The sequence below is a fragment of the Pteropus medius genome, unplaced genomic scaffold (assembly GCF_902729225.1).
Source record: "Pteropus medius unplaced genomic scaffold, Ma_sr-lr_union100, whole genome shotgun sequence".
In the NCBI taxonomy this organism is placed as follows: Eukaryota; Metazoa; Chordata; class Mammalia; order Chiroptera; family Pteropodidae; genus Pteropus; species Pteropus medius.
Genome location: NW_024351073.1, coordinates 13,326,469 through 13,339,468, shown reverse-complemented (window position 1 = coordinate 13,339,468; position 13,000 = coordinate 13,326,469). Strand labels below are relative to the sequence as shown.

The window sequence follows — 13,000 nt, the reverse complement described above, 5'->3', positions numbered from 1 at the left end:
CAGATAAAAAAAAAATTCAAAACCTCTGTCATATCTCTCTAAGCAAGTTTTTAAAATCTTTCTAAGCCTCGGTTTTCTTAACAGTAAAATGTGGTAAATCTGTATTTTAGAGTGTTGTAAAAGGAAATAAGAAGATGATAAAGTTCATGACACAGCATGTAAATGCTCTAAGTTTAATTTAATATCCTTATTCTCCACAATCTTTTCTGGTGGATCTCATCTAATTACCCTTAGATCTACAGATTTAGTTTGAAAAAATTCCAAACTAGCCTACTGCTTCATCCAGATTCTATTTGCACTAAGCAAGATCTGGAAGTGACTTTCCTGTTTTGCTGGGACCTGAGCCCGCCACCTTTGTTTTCTAAGCATACTCTTGTTTCTCTCTCATTGAGACATTTTTATTTCCTGCACCCTTTTTGTCTGGATCTTTGCCCTAAACTTTTACAAACCATCCTTCATCCATACATACCCACAAGAGTTGTTTCCATCTACTGGCTGAGTTTTAGATTCCTCATCTGAAACATCTCACTATCATTCTCGTGAATAAGAATACTGACACGCTTGAGGAATATCTCTGCTATTTCCTATATTATAGACTGACGGTATTTTAGATACACAAAAGCCAAAACTGGGCCCAAGTTCACAATGTCACATTTTTTATAAAAGCAGAATAATTTCCCAAACCATCTTCCTCAATTAGCTATTACAGCAGGTCACACACATTAATAGTAGAAAGAAAAAAATAATAGTTAGAAACATATCCTTTATTAATATAATCAAATGCATTATTTCTTTTATATTTTTAATATTTTTTTTTTCTGTTTCCCTTAATAGTGAAGTAAGGGTTTCATACTCTAAGACTCTCTCTGTTATTAATCATGGCATAGTATATACTAGCCATTTGTCATATATATCCCATTTGCTAAAGTATGATGATTTCTAATTACTACTCATAACATTTGGCCATTAGGCTTTATGATCACTAAGTAAAAGTATTTCTATTAAAAAAAATGTAGGTTAATGAATTTAAGAAAAAAAATGAAAAACTAGTAAAATATGGAAAGCCATACATCTAAAGGAATAAAATGTTCATTTAATTAAATAATCTCGGTATTATATAACTTTATTAGATGGACTCAAGATTCCCTTGTAGAGCTGGAAGAGGAAAGTCTTTTTTTTTTTTTAATCTTAACTATTCATGTAAATGAGTGCCTAGTGGTTAACTTAAGTTTCTTATTTACCCAGTGATAACAACATTTAGTTTCTGTATCCTAAGTCCTAGGATCACTGAACTAATCCTTGAAAATGGACTAGAAATGAAACAGGTACTGATTGGTGTTAAACGTAATAGTGCAAAAAAAAAAAAAGTGAGAAGTATTTGTTTTCAATAAGAAATCAAGTTGCAGAGAAAATACAGGTGTGAATCATTCATTCTATTATCATAGGAACTGTAGCAATTTTCACTTATCACAAAACTAAAAATAGAACTGAAGTAATGTAAATAGCATCACAGTGATATCATCTGATACACAAAAGTTTATGCAAGTGAATCAACGCAATCTCTAAAGAGAAGGCAGATAATTCTTATGCTAATTAAATGATATAGGAAATACTGTGGTGGCAAATATGTCATAAATACGTTTTAAATTACATTGGAATTTTCTTGTGTATTAGTTTTTTAATTAGTAAGAAACTAGAGCAAGATTCCAATCTATGGTGAATATTTTACTTTAATAGGGATAGATAACATAAGACTCATTTAATTTTTGACTGATTTATATTATTTTCTATTGAAGTCATGTTGTGCACGATTCTAACAGAAAACAAATTCTAAAGTCGTTTAATTTTTATCCATTACTTTCTACTTCTTAAAGACCAAAAGTATCTGGAAAACTATTACAATTCTTATAGCATTCAACGAAATGTAAAAACATTTTTAAAAAGCTACATTAATTTAAACTTAGCAGGAAAGAACGTACTTTTGGGGAATCGAGGTGGATTGTCATTGACATCAGTGAGGGTGATGTTGACTGTTGTCGTTCCGGCTAACCCTCCCAGTTGTCCGCCCATATCCTTGGCCTGGATGAGAACTTGGTATTGTTCTTTGACTTCCCTGTCCATGTTTGGCAAAGCTGTTCTAATAACACCTTAAGGGAAAACAAAACAAAACAAAACAAAACGTTGCAAGTGTTGTATTTTCCAAGATAAAATAGTCCACAACAAGAAAATGTTTCTCCCTAGATTCACCAGTAAAGACACACTAACAAAAATAATATGTCTTTAAAAAAGTGAAACACCCAAAATATCCAATGATTAAGATATAATTAAACATATTGTGGTATCAGCCCTATAGTGAAATGAGCAGCACTGTGGAATATGGTGAAAGAACAACGTATCCGCTCTAGAAGATGCTCATTATTCATTAAGTCAACCAGGTTAGATGCGATTTATACAGAATAATTTTATCTTTAAAAGAGAATAAGGTTGTTCAAGAATGTAGATATAAATACATGTACTAAAACAATTAAGTGGTTACACTAAGTGAGTGATTTTTATGATAATTCTTAATTTATTTCTGATAAACATATTTACTCTTTAAACACATAAAACATCTTCTTCGTGTATTTTATTTTGTCTTTCAGAGTCTCCCTTATTTTAGCTATAGATTTTTTACTTAGATTTCACTAAGCTTTGCCATGCAGGGACTTTGTCCCTCTTGTCACTGAGTTTCTCCACCATCTAGGGGAGTGCCTGCCATTTAGAAGGGATTCAATCAGAGTATGTTGACAACTGGCTAGCTGAATAACTGGCTGAATAAATGAATGAATCTATAAAAAATTAAATATACCATCACGAATCATATGGCATATATGTAAATTTACATCTTATTCCTTTTCTGCCCTTGTATCCTGCGGCAGAACTAATTTATTCAGAGTGAAATAAGTAAAACCTTCTAGATTTGTTGCAAGTAAAATTATAAATAAATTTTATACCAAATTCCAACCTGTAGCCAATGGTTTTAGGAAGATTGCAAAGCATTTATCTTAAACCCATGTGTTTCTGACAGTGTTGTTTCTTAAATAAAGTAGCATATATAAATAATAAAGATAATATCAATTGTCAAACACAAAGTATAACATCTAAATCATAAACTAAATATAAATCTGTTTTATCTGTTCTTTCCACTATTGACTTATCAAACTCTGTTCTGTTGCTAATTCAGATTTAACTACAATTTAAGATTTCTTTTAATCCTTGTCAGAAAATGGCTGCAAAAAGGCAAGCTTCATTCTTTGCTACTCCCGCTTTCTTCATGCACTGTACTGTCACTCTTGTATGTCAATCTGTTTCTCCTCTCTTCAGCTGGAATTCCTAGTGTTTCATTCCTAAGTCTCTTAACTAAGATTCTTCATCTCTACATCTCAATGGCCTGGTCCTGCATGCCCTAAGCTATGTGACTTCTGCCAGCCTTATAATGTTTATATTTTCTAGATAAATGTTTGGGTTAATTCATATGTGTACTGCATTGTTTTTGACAGATCATTTCCAATATGAATATGCATGCATATATATATATATTTACATATATATACATACACATATAATTTTTACTCATTTTGTTTTGAATATGAACATTTCTAATATGAAAATTTATAAATATGTTATATGTAAACTTTTTACACATCCACATTATGTTGCTATGAAAAAGAGAGCAAGTAGTCATTATCAGATTTATTTAAGACTAGATTATTTTTTTGCTGGTGATTTGTTACAAGTGTCGTCAAAACCTCAAACTGCTCTGCTCCCCTGCTCCATCCTGTGTCTGATAGGTGACCTCTTTGCTTCTTCTAGCCCTCCTTTTAATATAATGCTGTTCAGCTGGAAGACATGTTAGAATTCTGAAAGCAAAAAGGCTTTGAATATGTAATTTCAAAGAAAATCTCCCCTGATGACAATGATGTGCTCCTCTTTGCCCACTACCATTTCCATTTAAGAGCCCCTGTCCTGGAGAAATAAAATATGACATTTGTAGCATTTAAATTTTAGAGTTGAATCTAGGGAATCAGGCAAAGTTCAATGTGAGAAGAGAGTCTTCGAACATTGTGGTCTATTGAGAAAAAGCCTGAGGAGAAAAAAAGTCTCCTTTTCAAGAAGTTATTCTTATGGGTACCTGTTGTTTGTTTATTAACTGCTTAACATTCAAAACCAAACAAAGATACGTTTCATGGTCATGGCAAGGAGGACACTTGCAAAATACTGGGTTTAAGTGCTTCTTTAGAATGTAACCAGCAGATGGAAATGTTATGTTCTGTTATTTCAGGTCTTAAGTTATTCAGCTGTCCAATTCTATTTTTCAGTATTTGTATATAAAGATACAGTGACAGCCTTGTATGACAATAGCTGAAGCCTAAAAGTTAAAAGAAAAACAAACATGCATTTTATGGAACAGTATAACTAAAGTATTGATAAAGTAAACTTTAATTACTTTGATACAATTCTGAAATAAACCCTGTTTACTTGAAAAAAGGGTAGGTAGAAAAATACACAGTATAATTTGAGTGCCTAATATCTGATGAACTTTCAAACATATATAATCAAGATAACTAGAGAAAAATAAGAATGAGGAAAAAATAGATTTATTTCTGCCACTACAAATGGAAACATATGGTTAAGAAAGTTACAAACAAAATAATATATCGAGGGACACTTGTTTGGTGGTGAGGGATATATTCTCTCTCTGCAACCACCCTTGTGTTGTATGCAAGCCACATAATCTTGGTGGATCTCAGCTTACTTTGTAAAAATGAGTTAAATAGTCTGGTGATAATATTTTGAGATGAAAACAATGTGATGCTATATATAGGAAATCATAAAATACTACACATGATAATCGAGGATATAGTTTTCCATGAGCTATTTCTTGAATTGAAGGTTAGATTATAGGATTAAGATATGAGGCTCTAGATTCAGTCAGTATTTGTACTAATATGTTCCGTTTAGGAACTGGTATTACGTTTGACTGTGTCACAGTGAATACTTCCATTTTCTCCTTCAGATCTACTTTATTCACTTTGCTAGATTATCTCTGTTCTCTGGTTTAGGCCAACTGGCAGGAGATTGGATGGTATAAGGAGAATGAGGTTGTTTTTTTCTTTCCATGGATCCCTCGACATCACCTATGATGGCCCCTCCCCTCATGGTGACATGTGCCTCCAGCCCTTCTCATTCCTTCAGCCCTAGTGTGGTGACTGCAGCCACTTGTTATTTCTTCTCCAGATTCTGCCCTACGCAGTGGTTTACCTACGGTCTGTTCAGACTTTAATAAAGAGCTCTCTTATTAAACTATTCTCAAATTGCCCAATTGGGTGCCATCTGTTTCCATCTGGGATAATAATTAATACAGTCTCTGTGCAGGCTTCTTTGTGGAATGTACATTTCACGGGCATGTGTTTATGTGAAGTGATAAGAGAACCGCAAGGAAGGACTTAAATAATCAAGCCAATTTCAGATGGTGATTAGTACTCTGAGGAAGAAGAAATCAAGTGCCTTTGAAGCTGGTATCAGAAAAGTCCTCCCAGGAAGAGCTTTAGAGCTGCAATCTCAGAAAAGCGGAGGAAGCAGACCTGGAGAGAACACAGGGTGGAATATCCCAGGGAGGGTCAGTGGGAGAGAATGGTGCCTTCGAAGCATCCTAGGAGAGCCTAGATAGCTGCAACGTACTGCTATGGGGAAGGGCAGTAAAAATAAGACCACAGAAAGGGAAAGAAATCACGTTGTGGTTTTTAAAGATAAATAAACCCTCTGGGAAGCATCAAAATAAAAAGGAACCAAATGAAAAGGCAACCTACAGAATGAGAGAAAATATTTGCAAATAATAGGGGTTAATATTAAAAATATAAAAGAACCCATGTAATTCGATAACAAAAAAAAGGAACAAATGATCTGAATTTAAAATGTGGAGAGGAACCCAATATGCCTTTTTCCAAAGAAGACAAACAAATTGCCAACTGGCACATGAAAAGGTGTTCCACATCAATAATCGTCGGGGAAATGCAAATCAAAACTACAATGAGGTGTTACCTCACACTTCTTAAGACGGCTGTCATCAAAAAGCCAAGACATAGCAATTGTTGGCCAGAATGAGAAGAAAAGGGCACCCTTGTGCACTATTGGTGGGGACGTGACTTGGTACAGCTACTATGGAAAATAGCATGGAGGGTTCTTTAAAAAGTAAAAATAGAACTACCATGCAAAACAGCACTCCCACGTCAGGGCATTTATCTAGAGAAAATAAAAACAGAATCTCAAAGAAATATCTGCACCTCCATGTGCACTGTAACGTTATTCATAATAGCCAAGATGTGGAAACAACCTAAGTGTCCATCAATAGATGACTGGATAAAGAAGGTGTGATGATAGATAGGTAGATAGATAGAGATAGATAGATAGATAGATAGATAGATAGATAGATAGACAGACAGACAGATAGACAGATACACACAATGGAAAATTATTCAGTTATGACAATGAAGGAAATCTTGCCGTTTGTAACAACATGGATGAAACTTGAGGGTATTAATCTAAGTGAGATAAGTCATCCCGACAAATACTCTATATCACTTATATGTACAATCTAAAAAAGCTGAACTCATAGAAAAAGAGAATAGAACGGTAGTTACTAGGGGCTATAGAGCAGGAGAAATAGGAGATGTTGGTTAAGACAGTAGCTCTTAAAAGTTCTCACCACAAAAAGAAATGGTAATTATGACATGATGGAGTTGTTGGCTAACACAATAGTGCTAATCATTTTGTAATATATAAGTGTGTCGAATCAACACACTGTGCACCTTAAACTTACACAGTGTTATATGTCAATTATATCTCAATGAAGCTGAAAAAACATTAATTACTATAATGAGGCATTAATAGATAGATAGATAGATAGATAGATAGATGAATAATGAATGAACGGCTCTATTCTCCATTCATAGAAGATTGGAGTCCAAAGTAGCCCTGAGTTGCTAGTCTCAAAAAAGCAGTAATAGTGGAGAGATCAAAATATGAATGAGGTCGCAGTGCCCTCAACTTTGAAATCCTCAGGTCACTCAGAGGAAGGTCTCACATAATCACCTTCTCACTTAACTCCCTGATCTTTTCTTCCATAGCCCATCCTTCCACCAGAACTTTGCACTCTTTTCTCTGCCAGAAATATTCTTCCCCAGGTATACTGCAGAACAGCTCCTCCATTTCCTTCATTTTTTCTCAAAGTCCTCTTGAGAGCACTTTGTTGCTTAGTCTATCTAACATTCTATACTGCATTAATTTCCCATTGCTTCTGTAACAAATCATCACAAATTTAGAGGCTTAAAAACAACACAAGCTTAATATTTTACAATTTCGGAGGTCAGGAGACTTGGGTCTTGTTGGGCTAAAATCGAGATGTTGGCAGGTTGTATTCTTTTCTAAAGGCTTTCTGTCTCCTAGATGATGCCCCAAATCTCTGGCTCCTGGCTCTCTTCCTCTACCTTCAAAAGTAGCAGCATAGCATCTTCAAATCTTTAACAAACTCTGACTTGCCTGCCTCCCTCTTAGACTTTTAAGGACACCTAATTCAATTTGTCCCACACAGATAATACACAACAATCTCCCCATCTTCTCAGTAGGTGATTTGGAAACTTAATTCCATCTGCAACTTTAATTCCCGTTTGCCATGTAACAACATACCATATTCACAGGGCTTGAGGATTAGGATGTGGGTATTTTTGGGAGATCATTATTCTGCCGACAACACATACCTCTCCCTAGCATTTCATGTCCCTTCTCTATTTTATCATTTCCTTCTTAGCTCTTATTGCTATTCAAAACATGATAAATTTCACTTATTTTGTTTGTTTTCTGTTTTCTAAAATAGAATATACATTTCTGAAAGTGGGGATTTATCTTTATTTATTTATTTTTATTTCCTTGAATGATTCTAGTGCTAAAACAACACCAGACATATAATGGACACACAATAAATAGTAATAAAATAAATAAACTAACATATAACAATAGCTTAGGTAGTACATGGAAACTAAGCATGCAAACTTCAAGAGAAATTGTAATTTAATATATTATTAATCTTGGTCATTTTTGATGACTTGTCATGAAAATATTCATGATGTAATTTTGAGTAAGATGAAGTTTAGTATAGACCTATGTGTATTAGACATGGTATATCATGAAAAAAAAAGAAAAGAAAAACTTGATTAAAGGGTTTTTTTGTACCTGAAAATGATCCCTCTCAGTAGATCACAGACTCAAATGTTGGCCATGTCATGACTAATGGAAAATATATTTTAATTCACAAATCTGTTAGAAATAGCTAATGAATGGTAAGATAGCAAAAATGATGATAGTTAAAGACAGGAACCTTAACTTTAGCAATGACAATGTAAGTTTCTTTTTTTCAATTCCTCAGATAAATCATATTTTAAAAGTTATGAGAGATCTGCTTTTTGCATCAGTTTATATGAAAAGTTACTGAGTTTCATTTCATTATAGTCTTAAATTGGCCTTAAATGTGAAATGAATTTTTTTAAAAGTTAGTGCATTCTTAAAACAATATTAACAAAATGTTCTGTCCATCACTATACAGATGGGGTATATGATATTTTTTAAAAATGTGTTGCCAATAATGTATTTTGAGGACAAGAAGAATTACCAGCTTATCTTTACTAGGAAGAAAAATTAGAAACTATGTGGTCCAACTTCCCATCTATAACCAGCCTTAACTATTCTTTAGGATTAAGAAGTCATTTCCTCAGGAAGCACCATCACCAACACATCAGAACATATCTAGTGCCCAGCGGTGCCATTATGTATCACAGAATTGTATCCTATAAGGATCACGTGTAAAAAAAAAAAATCAAATGTAATCTTCTGAGGACTTGATGATTTCTCTGCAGTAGATGGGATCTATTTGAGGATCTACTTGATTTATCTCAAAATTCTAATAGCAAAGCACTGTCAGGTCATTGGTTTTAATCAAACATGCATCAGACAAATTAATAATCATATGTAGCACCACTAGCTCATCACTCATCATCTGCTTTAGCTTTTCCAATAAGTTAAATTCATAATCTCATGAGGCACTCCTCTTATTTAGGGACAAATATTAGCATCTTTTTAAAGAAATGAAATGGAAATTCTCTTTATGGAACTCAAACCAACCATTGATAGCCCTTTCTTTCTCAAGCAGCGTAGAATACAGCTAGTTCTTCTTGTACATGACAGCTCTACAACTTCCGAAAAGCATGTATCACATTCCCTTGGAGTATTTTTCTTTCAGGGCTAAACATTCTTAGTTGTCTCTGCTGATGTGTGCATTACATGATTTTTAAAATGAGTCAGGTAAAATTGACACAGACTTTTCATGAAGGGTGGCGATGCAGAATACAAAGAAACCATTGTCTCCAGTACATTTTTAGTTATGTAATTTTACTACAAATAAGAAAAGTATTGTAAAATAGGTAACAACATATGTTGTTTAATCTTAATAATGGTCTATTTCCCTGACACGCTTTTCCTTCCTTATATTTATTAGTACTTGTTACTTTCCTTGTTGTGTTCATGTCAGTCCTTGTGTTAATGCAAAAAATTTTAAAGGAGTGACTACTTTGTGTGCAAACAAACAATCTTTTTTTTTTTTTTTGCCCTTGAAGAAAGAACTCTCTCTCTCTCTCACCAGCATTAACTGAGGTGTTCGAATCCTGTAAGACTTTACTCTGAATTAATATCAAAAGCATTTTAAAGCCAAAAAACATAAGTATTTATATAGTATTATAAAGTACAGCTCAAAATATAAAGTCTAATCAATGTTTTAATTTTAATATGGGGCTTTAAAACAACACCACATTTTAAAGTCCTAAAAGAATAAATATCAGTCAACATATGGGAGAAGGGTTCACTCAGAACACAGGCTTGAAGATTATAATCTCTGAATAAAAGGTGATAGTTGATTTAAAGAGCAAAAATCTTGAGAAAGTGGCAGGTCTCTGAGCCACCTTTATTGGAGTTCCTGAAACAGAAGCAAGGACAGACTTTCAGAGCATGAAATATCAGAAGAGTGAATAAAAGGGAGAAAAGAAGCAGCTCATGTATACAACCTATTCTTAGCTGTTTTCATACAAATTTTATAAATTCACATTTAAATACATAAAATAAAAACTATAAATACACATAGTTTTTGACAATGAACATAAATGAAAAGGTATTGATGAAAAAGTCCTGTAAATGGATGGCAGTGATTGTCACACGACAAAGTGAATGAGCTTAGGGCCACTGAATTGTGCACTTAAAATGGCTAAGATGGTAAATTTTATGTTATGTATATATTTTACCACAACAAAAGATTTAAAAAGTGAGTTAATGGTTTCTCAAGTAGGGCTCATATAATTAAGAAAAATACATGTCATCACCACAGGATACATAAAATAGCAATATCTGGCTACCTAACAGACTTTTTTGAAATTATTTAGAAAAAAGTTTAAATAATTTTAAATATAAGTTAAAACATGGTGTAAATAATTCATAGGAATGTTTATTTGTTTTCTTAAATGAAATAATTCTATTATCAGTTCATAGAGATATTTGGCACCCTTATTTTACATACTGGGTAAAATAGTACAATGTCTATTGTTTAATGTTTTATAGGTTATGAATGTTTTTCTATATATAATAAATTTTACGTTTAAAAATGTACATAATATAAAAATATAACATGCTAATATAACAGATATTTACTGTTTTATAAACATTAAGTATAATAAGTATAAATGTTATTTAATGTTATAGACTTATCTATAATTGTGGTTTTAAAAAATTTTTAATAATCGTTTGAAGTATTTATGTGAATGTGTTTGAATTTTAATTCACAGTAAGTTATTATATGACTAAACCAAATAATTGCAAATTACCCAATTTTAAAGAAAACTATTATTTCTGGGTTTATTCCATAGAATGCATCAATTTATATTGTTTATATATAAGCTTACCATATTCACTTAAATTGAGATGTAGAGAATGTTCATCAAACAGCAGTATCAATAACCAAATCTTTTTTATTTTCTTATTTCAAATGAATAATAAAATATTAAATGTGTCATTTTATTAATATTTAAGCACCAGAAATTTTGATGAGACTTTATTTCAAAATTGTTTTAAACTGTTTTCTACACTCAAATGTGGAAAATTTTAGGTAATATTTTTATGCATTTTATTTAATAATAGCAAAAAGAATCATAAAAGGAAGTTATACAGCTGGAACAAATGGAAACGATTTCTGAGAAATTACAATTATCCTTGATTTTTTATTTACTCTTCTCCACCACAAGGTGATAAATTTGACAAAAAGTCTTCTTAATGGTTTCTGTGCATAAAGAACTGGTTATCATTCGATTAATGAAGTGTCTCATCATCCACTCTTTTCCTGTCTAGTGGTCTGAGGTATTGTTAGTATCAAGATTTCTGTCTCCAGTGAAAATCAATGCTTCAAATAATCTATTCCATAGTTTATGCCAGAATTGTTTCACCGTTAGTTCTAAATAATCAGCATTATATAAAAATACAAATATATAATTATAAAAGTCATATTATAATATACATACTCTTCTGTAAAATAATACTTTCTAAAGACATTAGAATTCATCAAAAGCAGATATTACACAAGGAAAGTCAAAGAGAGAGTGTTTTTTGACTCATATAATTGTCTGCCTAGTATTAATTTGACTATCGCAATTATATTTTTCACCCATACATTCTGCTTAAGTTCATCTTTGTATGACTATCTTTTTTTTAAGTTAGATATTGGCTCCATCTATAGTTACTTCACAAATGTTAAGTCCTTCATTTTTCTGCTCCCACATTTAATCTGAGTATATAAAATCACCCACGCTGAAGAATTCATCACTGCAACCCAGTAGGTATACTGTTGTACTGAACCTCCCTCTTCATCTGTCTCTACACACCTCCTTTCTCTTTCTTCCATCCCCTCTGTCTCTGAGAAGTGTTTTTTAGAGGCTGAAGGAATATACGAAACATATATCGTTCATACTTTTAGTCCTGTTAGATCACCCATTATGGTACATTTGGAAAAGATAAATAATTATATTTTAAAAAACCATAATGCTTTCATTTGATAAAAGGATGTGTAATATTTTAGATAACTTCCCTTCTTTATTTGTTTATATATTTGGCCTATTGTCCAAATGTTCTTAATCCCTCTGAAACTTCAAACCATCGTATACTTCATCAGATAACTTTCCCAAACACTTTTCTCAACAATTTTTCCATATTTACATATATAATTTTTCTACCATTCAACAACAATAACCACAAAACTTCTTTAACACCAATATTGCCAAACACCTTATCTTACGTGGCATATGTCTTGAAAATATCTTACATTGTAAGTGCAATTTCTCCCATCGCACATTCACTCTCAGTATTTGACATTCCGGGTTTTGGTCTCTGACCCTATTTCCAAACCAAAAGAGCTTCTCTGTCCTAAAATTTTTTGGATTCTCTTTAGCCCGATGTTCCTTTCTTAAAGGCCTGGTACTGTCCTTGTTACAATCTATTACATTTTTGATTAACAGAAGGGGGTGACCCGCTGCCCTATTCTCTTAACTTTTAGTTGACTCATGATCCCCTATCAGCTTAATGAGAAGGGTAAGAAGTGAGAACAGTGGGTTTAGCTGACAAAAAGTTTGCAGGTTCTCTTTTTCCAATTGACTTCATGTTTCTAGGCAACATTAATACATGGTTAGCTGATTAACCTATAACTACTTGGTATTCCAGATTTCAGCACTTACTTTGAGGAAGTATAAATTTTAAAATATTTAGCTCATTTGAATGTATAGTCTGGAATTAATATCTTTCAAGTCATTGTAGTTCTTTAAAGATATATTTACAAATTTAAAAATAATATCTTATTAGTCCCGTATGTTAACAATTTATT

The 13,000-nt window shown here is 32.5% G+C and overlaps 1 protein-coding gene across 1 annotated transcript in view; it reads right to left on the bottom strand.

Moving 5' to 3' along the window:
- The window catches only part of CDH12 (cadherin 12), an 843,825-nt gene that overhangs the window by 55,349 nt on the left and 775,476 nt on the right, over nt 1–13,000 (bottom strand). Inside the window, exon 7 of the mRNA XM_039842741.1 lies at nt 1,980–2,147. Within this exon, the coding sequence (XP_039698675.1) occupies nt 1,980–2,147 (168 nt within the window). The remainder of the gene's footprint in view (nt 1–1,979; nt 2,148–13,000) is intronic.